Source organism: Bipolaris victoriae (assembly GCF_000527765.1).
Source record: "Bipolaris victoriae FI3 unplaced genomic scaffold scaffold_85, whole genome shotgun sequence".
Lineage (NCBI taxonomy): Eukaryota > Fungi > Ascomycota > Dothideomycetes > Pleosporales > Pleosporaceae > Bipolaris > Bipolaris victoriae.
Window position 1 is genome coordinate 1 of NW_014575307.1, and position 16,229 is coordinate 16,229.

The 16,229-nt window shown below is 53.6% G+C and overlaps 6 protein-coding genes across 6 annotated transcripts; 1 reads left to right on the top strand and 5 right to left on the bottom strand.

Annotated features, from left to right (window-relative positions):
- Nucleotides 1–1,301: 1,301 nt before the first annotated feature.
- Nucleotides 1,302–1,493, bottom strand: COCVIDRAFT_107487 (hypothetical protein; the record flags this gene model as incomplete). Its single annotated transcript, XM_014698013.1, has 1 exon — nucleotides 1,302–1,493. A coding segment is annotated over one exon (192 nt), but the record flags the coding sequence as incomplete, so codon positions are not given.
- Nucleotides 1,494–1,730: 237 nt separating this feature from the next.
- Nucleotides 1,731–2,474, bottom strand: COCVIDRAFT_107493 (hypothetical protein; the record flags this gene model as incomplete). Its single annotated transcript, XM_014698014.1, has 2 exons — nucleotides 1,731–2,392; nucleotides 2,444–2,474. The coding sequence occupies 2 exons, from the start codon at nucleotides 2,472–2,474 to the stop codon at nucleotides 1,731–1,733; spliced, it is 693 nt and encodes a 230-aa protein (XP_014553500.1).
- A 2,585-nt stretch (nucleotides 2,475–5,059) lies between these two features.
- Nucleotides 5,060–5,445, bottom strand: COCVIDRAFT_107475 (hypothetical protein; the record flags this gene model as incomplete). Its single annotated transcript, XM_014698015.1, has 2 exons — nucleotides 5,060–5,208; nucleotides 5,295–5,445. The coding sequence occupies 2 exons, from the start codon at nucleotides 5,443–5,445 to the stop codon at nucleotides 5,060–5,062; spliced, it is 300 nt and encodes a 99-aa protein (XP_014553501.1).
- Nucleotides 5,446–6,561: 1,116 nt separating this feature from the next.
- COCVIDRAFT_29273 (hypothetical protein) lies at nucleotides 6,562–10,226 on the bottom strand (the record flags this gene model as incomplete). Its single annotated transcript, XM_014698016.1, has 3 exons — nucleotides 6,562–8,908; nucleotides 8,966–9,396; nucleotides 10,011–10,226. The coding sequence occupies 3 exons, from the start codon at nucleotides 10,224–10,226 to the stop codon at nucleotides 6,562–6,564; spliced, it is 2,994 nt and encodes a 997-aa protein (XP_014553502.1).
- A 1,104-nt stretch (nucleotides 10,227–11,330) lies between these two features.
- On the bottom strand, nucleotides 11,331–11,767 carry COCVIDRAFT_40453 (hypothetical protein; the record flags this gene model as incomplete). The annotated part of the gene is made up of 2 exons (XM_014698017.1): nucleotides 11,331–11,407; nucleotides 11,533–11,767. 2 exons carry the CDS (start codon nucleotides 11,765–11,767, stop codon nucleotides 11,331–11,333), a joined length of 312 nt encoding a protein of 103 aa, XP_014553503.1.
- A 1,165-nt stretch (nucleotides 11,768–12,932) lies between these two features.
- COCVIDRAFT_107492 (hypothetical protein) lies at nucleotides 12,933–14,113 on the top strand (the record flags this gene model as incomplete). Its single annotated transcript, XM_014698018.1, has 2 exons — nucleotides 12,933–13,752; nucleotides 13,806–14,113. 2 exons carry the CDS (start codon nucleotides 12,933–12,935, stop codon nucleotides 14,111–14,113), a joined length of 1,128 nt encoding a protein of 375 aa, XP_014553504.1.
- Nucleotides 14,114–16,229: the final 2,116 nt, after the last annotated feature.

Genomic DNA, 16,229 nt, shown 5'->3' on the forward strand with positions numbered 1-16,229 from the left:
GGGGGGGAAAGAGAGTGGTAATAAAAAGATGTCTCAACACCACCACAAACTCACCGTAGCAATATCCCACCTCTCATCCTCAGTAATCTGGCGCGTCTCCCCCGGCGCAACTTCAATCGTAATACTCCTCGCCGCATTGCTAACTCGCTCCGGCCCCTTTGCCAGCGCAGCAGTAGCGCAAACAGTAGCGAGAAGACCAAGCGACTTCATCTTTCCTTCTCTTTCCTTGACCACTTGATCGAGAAGCTACCTTTGGGGAAAATCAAGAGGGCGTAACAGAGGAAGTAAAAAGAAGTGAAGTGAAAAGAATCCAAGCAGAAAAAAAACAACAGCAAACAAGTCACCTCCAATATATACTATATTACTACCCTTCCCCCCCTCCCCTCACGCTACCTTTACCCACCCCAATCCCCGTCCCATCCTCCCCACTTCACCCAACTCCGCCCCATCACCTTACCCAAAAAAGTCCCTACACACTCCTCCTCCCAACAAGGAAACAAGCCAATAAAAGTAATTGGGCGGGGGTAGGGGAGGGGATTCAGGATACAAACAAACCCGCCAAGCAAAAGTCTTGGAACCACCGCGATATCCATCTTGTCGCTTTCCTAATCGGGGATAGTGGTATTGTGACGGGGGGCAATGCGCAAACTGCAAGAGGCAGGTCTGTGTGGTTCGTACGGAGAAGAGTTGACGCGGGGCGAAAGGTCCGGAAATGGTGTAATTGGGATGTTATTATTGTTTTTTTTTGATGACATGGAAGGTGAGGGAAAGAAGAAGGTGGGTGAGCTTGACTGAAGTGACTAATAGGTAATAAGTTGCAAGGGGATTAATATAATAATGGCTGTTCGACTTCATCTATTTTCTGACTAACTTTTTCATTGCTCTGATATGGCAGTGTAGACCGGCATATGCCTGCCTAACCTGCCACATGTAATTGTCTTCTCAACACGATAATTTTCAAACATGATATTCTTTTTAGAGTGTGGTAACAAAAAAAAACTTTCGTCAAGACAAGAAAATGTACAAAATAAAAAAACCTTCTCTTTCATCAGCAAACTCCCGCGCTACATGCAAATGAATAAAAGTGGGTATAAGTGACAAAAGACTATCCGTCTATACATCTTGACGCAATATAAATGCCACCAAACCTGCGCTATGCTGAACCACACCTGGTTCTGGGGCCCGACAAGGTGGACAATAAACAGAAACGACACGAGCGGCCCGTCTGTTCGCGAAAGTTGGTTCTGTGGCCCTGCTCCTACTACCTCCGGCCCTGTGTCACCTAGTTAGTAACTTTAGAATCAAGTTTGTTTGGAGGGAAGCTGACGTACTAAGACGCTTGCGCCTCCTCCAACAGCGGCTCGCTGTTTTCCGAGCCAGCCTTTGGGTGCTTCGCTGCGTCTTTGCAGGATAACCGTGTTGCTCAGCAGTCGCTGGTTCATGTCGTACCACATCGACTTGACCAGCGCGTTCTCGCGCCGGAGGTTCTCGACTTCTTGCTGAAGTTCGGCCTGTTTTTGTCAGTCTTTTGCATGTGAGAAAAAGTGGCTGGGTGCCTACCGAGCCCCTTTCTGCTGTCTCTGCCTTGGCCATTTCGAGTTGCACTCGTAGTGACTCGTTCATATCGAGCTGGTCTTGGAGGTCCTGTTATCTGAGTCAGTTTCGATTCTTGATGCATTGCGAGAAAGAAGGGAAAGAAAAACATCGTCAAGACAAGTATACTCGGGCAGCTAGGCCAGGGACAAACTTGCCACGTAGTCGTTGAGAATCCGATCCATGCAGTACTCATCCTCGCACATTGCTGGCAGTTTGCTCATCTCTGGCGACACTGGCAGCGCCATGCGATCCCGACTAGTTTGTCCCGCACCCGCCGTCGAAATCGGCTTTTCTAGGAGTGACTTGTTCTTTCTGACGTAGCTGTTCTGCGGCGACTCCGGTTGCACCAGAGTAGCGGCAGTCAACGACGGCTCAAGCTGATATCGCTTCATGGTCATGACAGCCGCGTCAAAGGCGGAAGGAGATGACTTTGTATGGGAAATCTGCTTGTTACTTACTTTTTTCGCCTTGTCCAGGGCTGCCTCTGATGAGAGGATGGTGTCGGCGATCTCTGAACTTGTCGCGTCCAGGACTCTGGGCTGTGTTTCTGGAGGTGCCTTGACAACTGACTCTATCATCTCGCGCATCTGCTGTATTGTTTCGACCCTCTTGAGTTCAAGCAGCTCTGGTGGGAGGTTGTCCCGGTCGAGCAAAGCTGCTCGCAAGAGACCTGACTTTTCTGCGTTTGCAAGTTCCAGCTCGCGTAGTCTGTCATTGGTCCGCTCTTGCAGCACCAGCAGACGTTCATGCTCTTTTTGCATGCTCGCCGCCCGCACATCGTCGTCAATGTCAGCTTCTACAAACAGGTCAGCATGGTTTGGTTGTGCATATGTGTCACGTGACCTACTCCTATTTAGCTCGTTGCGAAGTTCTGCCATTTGGAGGTCCTGCTCCCGCAGCCGGCGACGAAGCTCCTCAAGTTCTGACTGGGCTGTTTGAAGCTTTTCGTTTTGTTCCAAAAAGGGCCTGTGTGAGACACTGTTTAGCTTGGTGAAGAACACAATCATAGGAAGCAGCCTTACTTTTGACTAGTCTCGTCCTTCTCCGACATCATATCCGACCGTAGACCAAGGTTCTCCTGCATTTGCTTGAGTGTCTCACTTTCCAGCGACTTCAAACGAGCAGTGAGAATGTCGACTCGTTGTTGCAAGGCAATGGCATCTGCGCTGATGCGTCCTTCAGATGTGGGCTTCACTTCAGGTTCTTGTGAGTTTTCGTCTTGCGAGAGCTCATCTTCTAGACTATCGCCTTGGTTTGCATGGTTTGCTGATTCTAGCTCTCGTATCCGCTCCTCGAGCTCCTGCTTGGCATCCTCAGCCTTGTATTGTAACTCACGTGTCTGCTCGAGTTGTTTCATGAGCATTAGGTTCTCATGCTCGACCCGCGTCCGCTTCCCCTTTTCTTCGAAGATGGCTTGCTCGCCGTTTGCCAGTGTCTGGCCGTTTTCCTTGATAATGTTTTGTAGAACCTCGATCCTTTCCTCGACATTCTCCAGTTGTGCTAGCCTTTCGCGTGCTTGTTGGTGGTCCTCGCGTAGGGCCTCTAGTTGCTTCGTCTCTTTTGTAAGGGACTCAATCTTCTTCTTAAGGTTCTCGTTTGCTTTTGCCTTTTGGCTCAACTCGTCACGTTCGGCCTTGACGACTTGTAATTGGTCACGCAGTTCTTGCTTCGATCCTTCCTCAGCCTGCAACCGGTCGAGGCGGCGTTTCTGGCTGTCCATGATCTCCCTGGCACTGGCCAGATCCTGCTCCAGCTGATCAATGTACTGGCGGTCACGCAACAAGTCGTTACGCAGGTTTTCGACATCGTCCGACTCTTCTCGCTGGGCCTGGCCGGCCCGGACATCGAGGTAGGCACTTGCTTCGGCAACATCTTCCTCGAGCTTGGCGATGCGCTCTCGTGAGGCTTTGAGCTCTTCAGTTAGCTTCACAACCTGCACCTTCAATGCCTGGCGGTCCTTGTTAGCTTCGAACAACTGCGCCTCCTGTTCGAGTTCGTTGCCTGGGGCGGGCGGCTGGCCCGAGGCTGCACGTGTGGGAGATCGATAGCCGGGGAGGATGGGGTCTGAAGTCAGTTCTGCATCAACACCGAGTTCCGACATGCGCTGGTCCAAGGCCTGCATTTCCTGGATGGCTTCTGCAATGGTTTCGGCTGTCTTGGTGCCGAGTTTGGGCATGACCTGCAGCATGCGTTGGTTGCTGCGGGGTGAAAAACAGGCAGCGAGCAAGACGGCCATTGTAAGTTTGGCAACGAGCATAGTTGATCCATCACGAGCGCCCGTCTTCAGGTCTGGTATCATGCGTTTTGTGAGGACGGGCAGTTGCTCGCACTCTTCGCGGATATATGTTGACGTGGTGCGCTCGATGTGCTTGAGATTCTGCCATCGTGGGATCCAATTGTCTGATTGGCGGCGGTGGTTTTCTTCGAAGTTAGGTAGGGACTCGATGAAGTAGTCGGCATCGATATCGTTGAGGATCTGCCAGAGAATCTGGCCATCCTCGAGTTGGCTCAGCGTTGTGATTCTAAAGGGCAGGTCGAAGGTATTGACCTGCAAGCAGAAAAAAAAATGTCAGCTGCATATGCTCGGAAAACAAATAGAGTCGAGGGTGGGCTTGGGACATACCCAGTCCAAGAGGGCCTTGAGCAGCTCGGGCTTGAAGTCGTCCATGGTTGGGGCAGTCGCGGGGCTTGCCAACCCGCGTGGGTGTCTAGGGGAATCAATGGATCAATGGCGATGGCGATGGCGATGGAGGCAGAGTCGAGCGTGGCCGGCGGGCATGTCGAGGCGGACGGGCAGTTTGCAGTGACTTGTAGACGGCGCTGCTCCACCTCGCACAGGCTTGTTCCCGGCTCAGGACGTGTCGACGCGTTGAGGGTGAGGTTGGATGTGTTGCCAACGCTAGGCCGGAATACAGCACACACTTGCGCGGGGCCGCGCTTCACCGCTGTGCCGTGCTCGGATCGCGACAATGAAGGCACTGACGTCGTCGGCGATGGCCTGTCCTAGCCGTTAGTCTAGAGTTGCACCTCGCACTGCTGCCATAAGACACATGACGCGCATGTCACGGCCGAAGGCGTCGCTCTGCCACGACTCGCACGTCCCCGAGTGAGGCCAGCCATGGCGGGGAAGGGGCCGCTGCAGGGCTCCACCGCCTTGTCCGCCCGCCCTACTTTATCGTCGAGGCGATATGGGATGAGAGACAGGCCTGGGTGCCTGTGTAGTAGTATGTCAAGATAGGTATGCACGTGGGCATGTGTGTATACTGTATGCACGTCTACATGCAGTGGCTATTTGCTTTTACATGCAGCAATACCATGGCCAACTACATACATAACATTCATACTGCCATCCAACACCATCACCACCTTTGCCCAACGCCAACCCAAAAAACGCCCAATATTCAAACCCAAAGCCCATAACTCGTCCCTAGTACAGTCTGTCTTTCCCCTGCTCACTGCCCAACTACTCCTTGTTGTGCTGTGTTGTAACGATGCCGTCCTCCTCAATCTCACACTTGTACACATCGCTCAGCGTAGACACCAGCTCCAGCGCAGATGCAGGGGCCGTGGCCGCAAACCCCTTGATGATGTTGTACTCATATGTAATCTCACCTACACACCATCGTCAGCAGCAGACTCAACGTATCGCCAGCCTATCGGGTGCCCAAGCAGACAAATTCTACCATCTCTCCACTTACCCTTTGCCTTTCGAATAGCCTCCTTGCTCTGCTCCACAATCTCGTCCGGCGTGTCGTTCGGCCAACTGATGATGACGCTCCGGTGTGGCGCAAGCCCCATGGCTACTGTCGCAAACAGCGAAACAACGAGTGGAATAAAAGCAGTGCGCATCGTCTAGCAATCAAATCTTCGGATCCGCGCGGGTTGCTGTTGTGTCTGGATATCTATCGCTGGGAGCCGTGATGTTCAGGCGACGTATATCGTTGTCGGACACCGTAAAGGCTGCGTGCTGGTACAGGACTGTGTTGGTGCAGTTGGTGGAAGCGCTGTGTGTAAAGTGTATGTAGGCTAGGGGTAACAAGGAAGGTGTTCAGGCTGTCTTGGAGAGGCTCCTGCTAGAAGCGGAAGGCCGAGTGTCACGTCATGGCGTCTTCCCAATCCAAGCGCTGGAACACTTCTTTGCCCCTCGTCATTTCACGCCACCCAACCAACCATACTGTGTCTCTCTCTCTACTACCAAAGCACCGTGGTAGCACTCTTCTTTCCCATCTCCGCCTTTACATCCATGCATATCATAATCATCTCACCAACACCACATCATCATCACCATCACCCATCGCAAAAAAAAAAGAACAATGATACATGATTCTGTTGATTCCATTGTCTACTCGAGACTTGCCACCTAGCTCCAGGCTCACGACAAGTGGCCATTGCATCCTCTCCTGTGCCCGAAAAACGCCGCCAACGTGGCGACCATGCTCGTGCCCGTGCTACCAAAGTGCTCATGCTCAACGTTTCTTTTAGTTGCACCAAGGTGCCGTCTTCATATCGACAGTCCATGCAACCAAAGCAACGAGGAAATGGGGGTAAGGGGAAAGCGAAGGGATAGAATACAAGTCATCCGAAGGAAAAGGAAAAGAAAAAAAAGGGAAAGTAAAGCAAAGCAAAAACACATACCCCAGTGTAACTCGTGTTCCATGCGCCAGAGTATGCCAGTGGATGCCTACGCTCCGTGATGATAATCGTGTAGCCGTAGTGTACAAGACCAATCTGTCGAATACAATGAGCGTCTTGCCGAAGGAGCACAAAACACTCCAACTCAGACCCTCGCAGACAAGATTGGTCGATAGAAGGAAACTTTTTCAATCCGCCACATGACTGAACCCCGACACCAATCCAATAGACTGATAGCCATGCTGCTGAATCATGTGCCGAGGCGTTTTGAATGCTTTTTGACCGTACCATGGTTCGTCAAGTCATAAGGTCGTCCAATATCTTCCCCTCGTCCTAGAACCACTGACCATGACTACCGTTGGCTTGTGCCATACCGTACTGCTGTTGTGGCTGCTGGTAGCCTTGGTTGCTGTTGTTTTGGACAGCGTTGTGCATGTGTTGTGGAACCGAGGCGTTGCTCAAGCGGTGTGGCTGGCGATGCGGCTGCGGAGAGAGAATGCTCGGGCCGTAGTTGGCGTTGGACGTGTACATGGGCGCTTGGTACTGAGGGCCATATGCCGAGCTTGGCTCTGAAGGGCCCTGTGCAGTGCCAGGAGATGCGTGTCCGGAAGAAGTACGGCCTGCGTACGCAGCAAGACGGCTCTCGCGCTCAGCAACCTTGCTCATGATGCGGCGGCCGTAGGGAGTCTGCCGAATGGACGGGAGAATAGGACGCATAGCCTCAATGAGGTGGACGCACAGCTCTGCGGGCGCAAATTCGAGCGCAGTCTGTATAACGTAATTGCCGTATGAATCGCGCATGAGCTGCTCAAGCTGCTCAACGTCAAGCAGCTCCTCAATCATCATACCTTTGACATGCGGCTCAGCACAGCGAATGCACTTTTCAATGACGTTGGAGCTAAACTTTTGCTTGGACAGCTCGCAAATCTTGCCCTGGAAACCCTGGCACATGGGCGTCGTGAAGGAGGCGTCGTTGAGGTCCAAGATGTACTGAACAACATAGTTGCCAAAGGGGTCCTGAACCAAATGAAAGCTGTGCGCCGTAATCTTGCGAATGAGATCGACTTTCTGGAAGCCAGAGGCATGGTCAATGCAACGCTGCAGGACACAGCAGCCGTGGCGGTGGGTGCCGACAGTGATACAGTGTTCGCCTACAGCATCGAAGATGAACTGGGCATCTGGAGACTTGAGGTGGTTGAGGCATTTCTGAATAACGTGGTTACCGTTAAGATCTTGAATGAGATCAACAACCTGTCCGGACAAAGCGCGAATGATCATCTGCGTCTGATCGTCGGTCGAGATGAACTCAATCATCTTCTGCAGTGCGCGAGTGCCGTGCTGGTTGAATGCAATCTGAACCATGGCAGGAGCAGCGTTGCGCACAAGAGTGTTGCGCTGCTCGTCGTTGCAAAACTCCAACAGCTTCTGGCAGAGGTAGTTGCCAAATGGATCAGTCATGAGCTCAACGACGTGAGGAGCAGTTTCATCAAAGATGATTTGAATGTTTTCCGCGTTGCGCTCCTCGAGCTTCTTCTGCAGAAAGCGGCATCCGTGCTGGTCCTTGCACAAGCTGTAGATTTCCTGGCGCGGCATAGTCTTCAAATCGTAGTTCATGTACTTGTTCGCATCATTTTGCAGGCGACGGCTCTGGATGACGCGAGCCTGGCTGTCTTGAACGCGGCCTCCTGGTCCATAGGTGGCATAAGGATTGTACTGCGGGCCACTGCCATACATGCCGTTGGGGGCGTAAGCAGAAGGTCCGCCATACTGAGGCCCAGGTCCCGACGCTGGACCGAGGTTAAGGTTGTTCATCGCGCCGTTGAGCATCGATACTCCATAGCCATAATAGCTAGGGTTTGTAGCTGCAACGCCCGAGTACTGCGACATTGCTGGCGGACCGACGTTTGCTGAAGCGCCACTGTTGGGAGCAGCTGAAGCGACGGAAGGGCCGAACGGGGCAGCACTTGCGTGAACACTAGGCTGGTATTCAGACTCGCGGTTGGCCATGGACAAGTCACGGCTGTTACGATTCGAAATCGCATTTTGCGGAATACGGCCAAGGCTAGCGTTGTGGTTGTGAAAGTGCTGCTGGGCATGAGATGTGAAGCCAATACCATTCGTTCCGTTCATGCCAGCGCTGTTCTTCAAGGTTGGAACATCGTTGGTTGAGTAGGACTGAGTTAGCTTCGGCATAGCATTGGTAGGGCTAGCGAAGCTGAATTCAACGGAGCGACGGTTGTTGGCCAAGTTTTTCTTAGGCGTGGTGTCAACGTTGCCGTTGCCGTTGGATCGAGCAGAGTCATATTCGTCAACTTGAGGGGCTTTGCGGAATGTGTTAGCAGGAAGCGACTGTTGAGCCTGACGGTGACGGTAACCATTCCAGGCTGGGAACTGGGCGTCCGGGCTAGGGGGCTGGGAAAGGGCCAAATCAAGCGCAGCAGAAGACGCAGAAAGGTTCGTACCATTACCGGCGCCGTCGCGACGAACCAAGACAGGAAAGTCATCTTTGGTGTTGCCCATCTGAAGAAAGCCGTTGCGATCTTGGGAAGCATTAGTCCGGTCATCTTGCCCGAACAGAAAACCAGCCGTGTCAATGTGACCCAAGACAGAGGAAAGGTCTGGAAGGTCTGGACGACTACCGTAATCCATTCTCGTCACAGGCATAGACATGCGGTTGTTCCTGTTTGATTGTGTCAGTAGCTGTTGGGAGGTAAAGGTGAGCTGTAGTTCAACTTACTTGCGGGCCGCTGGGCTCAGCGGGGTGAAATCGTCGTTTTCAAAGTCGTCGTGGTCCTCTTCAGAGTTGCGTCGAGAACCTGGCATGGAATGAGACGGGAAATTGTTGTCGTGGCCGCTACCTTGAATGTTTGAAGGGGGAGAGGTGACTTGGGAGCTGGCGCGGCTACTGCGAGTGATCATACCTGGTGTGATGCTAGACATGCTAAACCGGTTTGGACGCGACAGTGCAGACGGAAAGCCGTTGCTTTCGCTGTACTCGGGCGGCGTTGTGGGCTGGCTATGGGCCGGCCCGCCGTACTGGGCGTCGTTGGAAAAGCGATTGGTATCAGCTTCGCCGTGCTGGGCTTGAAGGTTGAGCAGCTCCATTTCAGCGTCAAACCGCCGTTTGGCTTCTTTGAGGTACTCGTGTTCGATTCTTTTCCTCTCGAGCTAGTTGATTGTCAGACGGTGAGGCGAAGGCAGAAGCAGGTTTGTCGCAAGGCAACAGCGTCGCTCGTAGCCTAGGACTGTTGAAAGTAGAGAAAGACAAAAACAGAGATAGCAGAGAGAGAAAAAACAAGTCGTGTGCGACAAAAGAGACGTATAGTGGTGGCGCTAGCAGTGCTAGCTTGTGAGGGTTTGTTTATGTGAGAGAAAGACAAGGTGAAGGCGTTTATCACATGTTACATCGTGGGGGTACCAGTGCAAACGAACTCAGCGGATGTAACCACCCAGCCGGGTCCAGGGAAATGAAAGAGGGATGTGAAGTGAGAGGCAGCAAAAGGCTCGGTGAAGTCAACTTACCACTTGGAGCTTATGATAGGTCTGTCAGGATTGGTCGTTAGCTCCAACTCTTCTTCACCACGCATTTACACGACTAAAAAAGCATGCACGCCAAACACCCAAATCACGGCTGTGGCTTGAGCCCAAATCCATCCATGTGGTTGTGGCTGCTGCGCAACTTGAACATGCGAGGCGCCCTTGAGCGCCAGCGCCAGCACCAGCCATCAGCACCAGCTCTCTCTCATCCCCCCACCCATACTTGTATGAGAATGTCGACATACCGCAGTTGTAAATTCGGTCGGCTCTGCCGCCTGCCTACGTTGCTGGCCGATTGGAGACAATGGCGTGCTCAGGGTCGGGATGTTGTTGGTGGTGAAGCGGCGATGCAGGGTTGCGCGGCCGTCGCCATTCTGAGCGGCGCGATTCAAGGAAAAGAAGGACGAGTCTTCGCGCGGAGACCTGAGGCCGCTGCCTCCCCCGATGCCTTGGTAGGCCATGTTGAGTAGAAAACTAGAAATACACTGGGCTCCAGGTCAGCGCGAGGGTCGTGGGAGCTGGTGTGGGGGTTTGGCGGGCGGTGTGATGTTGGGGTTGGGAGAGCCGCGGCAGCAGGCCCCTCGCCCCTTGGAGTACTCCGATGGACGCAGCAGACATACATGATAATTCGTACACAGGGCAAATGCCCTTGGAGGCCTAGAGCGAGGCGCTGGAGGAGAGGGGACAGTACAGAGGTTAGACGGATACGGTGTTGGAGGGTCGGAATGTAGGGCAGGCAGGGACGGAAGTCGCTGTAGTGCGGGTCGCAGCAGCACAGCAGCAGCGCGCACTCGACGGCCTATGCACGCAACGAGTCGTGGCTAAGGGCAGGCTTGGAGAGTCTGGAAGTATTGGCCAACCGTTCAGACTTGAAGCGCCAAAGAGGCAAGTCGACAAGCAAGCACATGTGGAGCGTCGGCTTCGCAGGTCAAGGTCAAGGTGGTCAGGGTCCATCAGGGGACAGTGTGGCGCGCAGCTAGTGCTGGATGGGATTCCGCATACGTTGCGCTTCTGCTGCTGGATGCGTCCTGTGCCCGGTAGAGGTTATGGGACCCTCCAGTTCCCGCAAACCCTGTGCATGCACCATACTCGCCCCGTGAGGACGTAGTTACATAGCAGTAGTCTATTAGTAGCATCCCGCGCCAGAAACTCAGGCGTAGCTTGGGTGGGTGGGCGCCGCCTCTGATGCCAACCACGACCCGTCACTTTGCAACCAACCCCCAACCACCAACCGCCAACGGGACACGGCGGCGGTGGGCCTTTGGGCGGCGTATCAGGGAGCCAGCCATGGTTGCTTAGGCTCGGGTTGATGGCCACAGCCTCGCCATTCTCTGCCCACGGCCCACCCGACGTCGATATGCGCGGCAAACGTGCTTCTGATTGCTGCCCTCGAGCGAGTTCCAGGCCCCTGGCGTGGGATGGTGGTGCCGGCGGGTGGTGGGCGTTGCATGCCCTCACGTCATCTGGCAGCTCATAGCCAGCCGGACCGCCCATACAATCCGCGCAATGAGGGGCAGTGCAACCTCCACACGCTCAAAGCCCAGGCGGGGCACCCGTCGCCTCAGTCACGGATGCAGATGCATGCCGCCCTCGAACGGGAAGAGATGTCGTGCACGATTAGTAGTGTATAGTAGTAGACTGACTGACTGACTGAGGGGGGCCTGGGAGCTGTGTCTTGTCTAGCACTTCAAGGCTACGACGAGGGGACTGCCCGGGGTACATGGACAGTACATGCTCACACACATACTCAGACATGTACACAAATACTTGGGCAGATCCCTGGCGTCGGCCGGCTGCTGACTTTGATCTCCGCCAGCCAGTGTACATGGCAATAACGTACACATATCTGGATTGGTATCCTGCTCCTCGTTGCGACAATGTCGATCTTCTTTGACAAGAGGCGCCCCGCCGTCCAGCACAGCCGATGCGGTAAGGCGGGCTTGACCGCTCGCGTTTGCGTTTCAAGTCTGAGGGCCAGGCATTTTCCCCGCACGCCGTGCATATCCCAATCACAATGGGATACCCTCGAATCCGTGGCGCCAGCTCAAAGCATTCCGAAAGCGATGCTCCCATCGCCATGTTCACAGTGGTAACGCAGTCGAGGGGAAGAGAGGGAGCGCGAGACGGTCGCAAATGGCATCAAGTCGACAAACGGGGACTGGCAAGACGTTCTGGTCGAGTGGCTCGTAGTCGAGTAGTCAGTAGTAGTAGACTGCCCCGCGTGCGGCCAAGCTAGCCACGGACCAATCGGGCCCGGTTCCCAGCCATTGGTACTTGTCTCGACCATCCACACCCTACATGCACACAGCACATAGCATGTACACTCTTGTATACTACGCACATACCTGCGCGGCTTCCCTTCCCATTTGCTCTGCACCAAAGGCCCGGTGCACACGGCATTCGGCATAGATGCAGGGCGCCAGTCATGGTACCCTACATGGCCGTGTGCATGCATGGCTGTAGTCGCAGAGTAGGCCCATATCGTTGCGGCCAAATTCCGCCCAACAACCCCAAAAGAAACACAACCCGAGCGGCTGGCATGCTTGGGTGTGTAGATGCACTTTATTGCCGACCCGTGCCATTCGGAAGTCCGTATGCAGTATGGATTCCAGCGGATGCCGACTCTGTCTTTTTGCGGGTCGAATCTGCCAGTTGCATTATTGACCGTGGTAATTACGTCACCGCCAGACTACCCTAAAGCGACGACTATCTTCCACTTCGACTTTACCATTCTAGATATCGGGAGTACATACCATCTCGCCTTTGCCATGACTGCCAAGTCAAATCACAAGGATGCATTGCAAACACTTTGGCCTCCACTTCCCTGCTCCATATCCTAAAATGCTAAGCACTTCTGCTCTGCATTACACCTGATAAACACTGATAGAGCCCATGTACATGCTGCAGAAGAACTCTGCGTAAGTGATACACACTCTTCAGCCGAACGGTGAGCGCTCATGTAGGCAGAGCCGAGGTCTTTTCTTGACGTACTTACAGGGGCAGAGCCGGCCGAATCAAGCCCAACATTCGCGTGTTACCTTACCCCCTCTTGATCCAGCCGGATCCGCACCACTCTTGTTATCTGGGAGTGAGTGCCGGTAGTTGCCACTATATATCCATATAGGCCCCTAGCCAAACCCCACCCATCATCTGTATGCTCCATAGCCATGGCGGCAGCATTACAAAACTTGGTCAACCTTGTCGCGACATCTGCCACGCATGTTGCGCTCAATCCCATCGTGACTACCGCTCTCTTATGGATACTAACAAAGGGCCCTCTGCAACTCCGTCGTCAGCTCACCAATAGGATCCCGGCTCTTCGAGATTCAACACAATATGCGCACATTGTAAAGGCATTGAAAGTGTGTCTTGCGTTCGGAGCAGCAAGGGTTCTGAATAAACAGTTGAACCACGTAGCTCTGAATTCTGGAAGACTCCGAAGTGACAAGGCAAGGTGGAACTGGAGTCGCGAGGTTGCTGTCGTTACTGGAGGGTGCTCTGGAATCGGGGAGCTCGTGGTGAAGAGATTGATTAGCAAGGATATACGGGTGGCTATCCTGGACATTCGCCAACTACCACCGAGTCTGCAGAGCGGTAAGTCTTTACCTTTGCAGTACCGTGCATCTCATATGCTAACTGTGCTAGTCGCAAACGTCACATTCTTTGCTTGCGACATCACAAATCCAAACGCCGTCTACTCGACTGCAGAAAAAATCAAAGCGACTCTAGGCGCGCCTACGATTCTTGTCAACAATGCAGGCATTTTCGTGCCCCATACCATCTTGAACACCGATGATGACCATCTCCGGAGAATCTTTGACGTCAATGTACTCAGCAACTGGTACACCACCAAGGCGTTCCTACCGCACATGCTCCAGCATAACAAGGGCCACATTGTGACAGTTGCGAGTGCGGCGAGCTTCGTCGGCGTCGCCGGTATGGCCGATTACACAGCGACCAAGGCAGCGATTTTAAGCTTCCACGAATGTCCGTCATCTGTTCTTGTTCTCCTACGCTGCAATAAGCTGACTTGTGAGTAGCGCTCAACCAAGAACTCAGGCATAATTACAACAGCCCGAATGTGCTTACGACATCGATCCACCCCAATTGGGCGCGCACGCCTCTCATTGCATCCTTCGAGGACGAGCTCAAGAAGCGCGGCGCCTCCATCATTGAGCCCACTGCTGTTGCCGATTCAATTGTCAAGAACATCGTGAGCTGCAGTGGTGGACAGGTCATGTTGCCAAGTGATATAAGTAAAATAACTTACGTCAGGGGGTTGCCGAATTGGCTACAAGAGAGCCTCAGGAACAGTATTAGCAAGTTGATCAAAAATGGCCTGCAGTAACCAAGGGTACTATATGTTTTGGCTGCGGCGTCTTGCACACACTATCCATGGGTCGGTAGGGTATGATAGTACGGCCGCCATAGTTACTACTCTAGGGACAAGATATGTAGCTTTCGGCGGCACTCGTGCGGCGAGGCCCTTTTGTGGTGACACGGACAAGACTCGCCGACACTGAGATACCGCTTTCAGTAGGTTTGAGGAAAAAGCGTCGAAGACTGCATGCAACGTGCCGTGTACGCATGAGGTGTGTGTGGGTGCTTGCCGTACTTCCGCCGTGCTGCGGTACCATTCACACGCCTACTCCTAGTGGCTCGGTGCATCGCGCAACAAAATACCGAGACGGACGCGTCGCGTTCTCCGCCAACAAGCCACTTTTGCTTCCACTCCGAGCCAACAAAGTCCCAACCGCCATTTCCCAGTCGCATTGATTCACCACCATGGCAGAGGCACAGGATGACGTCCACATGGACACGCAGGACATTGAGGACGAGACGCCGCCCTCGGACGTCTTCATGGCGCCGTCAATTTCCAAGCCGAATCTTCTGGGTGGCCGGTCTTACTCACACTTCTCACCCATTCCCAAGCAAATTGCAGATGACATGGCACGAGAGGTTGTCTTGGGTGTCGACGAAGCAGGAAGAGGCCCCGTATTGGGTACCGCTACTCCGCCCGTCTAAGACGATGACCGTGACTGACACAATCCAGGCCCTATGGTATACGCCCTCTTCTACTTACCAATCGAACTGCACCACTCCCTCCTCGCCGAAACCCACCACTTTGATGACTCCAAGGTGCTCAAGGCCGATGTCCGGTCCGATCTCATGCGCACGCTCTGCACCAAAGGCACCGATCTCTACGAAGCCGGCGGGTGGGCAACGCGGCTGCTGTCTGCACAAGACATCTCCGCGCACATGCTGCAGCCATCCGTGTACAACTTAAACGCCCAAGCTATGGATGCGACGATTGATTTGATCAAAGAGGTCCTGGCCAAGGGGGTCAACGTCAAGGAGATATACATTGATACAATCGGCAAGCCCGAAATCTACCAGAAGAAGCTGGAGAGAATATGGCCCACCATTAGCATCACAGTCGCAAAGAAAGCCGACAGTCTATACCCAGTCGTGAGCGCAGCCTCGGTCTGCGCTAAGGTTACGCGCGATGCTGCACTAGACGTGTGCTACGAGCCCTACCATAGCCGCACCGATCCAGAGGCTGAAGATGGGGCACAGGTCCAAGCCGCGTGGGGATCAGGGTATCCATCAGACGCGCGCACCTCAGCATGGATGAAGCAGAACATGGATCCCCTCTTTGGCTGGGGTAACGAGACTCGCTTTTCCTGGGGCACAGCCAAGGAAATGCTTGAGGGGAAAAAGGCCGATGTCAGCATCGACTGGCCGGCGGATGACGATGGCAACGACATGCGGATGACGGACTTCTTCAATGGAAAAAACGAGGCAATCGGCGATGAACTTGTAGACTGGTTTGGAAAGCGAGTGACGGAAGAGATGGATGTGTTTTGATTGCCTTGAGATAACGCAAGGCATCCTTGCGCAAACAGCATTGCTACCGAAAGCGGCGAAGCACACGACACTTGTTGAACACGACCATGGAAATCTCTTTCTCGGGCACATCTTGACTCGGTGCGTAAGGCTGGTCTACACCTGTCGTCTGGGTAGAATACCCGGGCGTCTTCGTCGGTCCGTTGAGAGACTTGCACAGGCCACCAACAAGATGGGTTATCCAACGTCACATGCTCACATGCACATCGTCAGAACCAGTCAACCCACGATGACGAGTCCAAGCGCAGCCCGCGCCCTCGAAGTAAAGCCGCATTTGCTGACAAGGGAGGCCCTTTGTGGCGCTTATGTCAACAATCCGATGCGAGCCAAACTAAATAGTGCGTCTAAGCACACGCCCCTTGTTGGGACCACTTCCGTGACTACGTGTGCTTTACGTCTATGCGTCTCATTCTGCACAGAGTCCAGGCGTGCACGTATAAGTGTTGACGCTGGCTTTATAGCAGCCACTGGGCTGGATGCAGAAAGAACCTAGTCATACATAAACGCTCTTCACTTCACGTTCACGTGTAATTACCTCGCTACAAACAAACAACAGG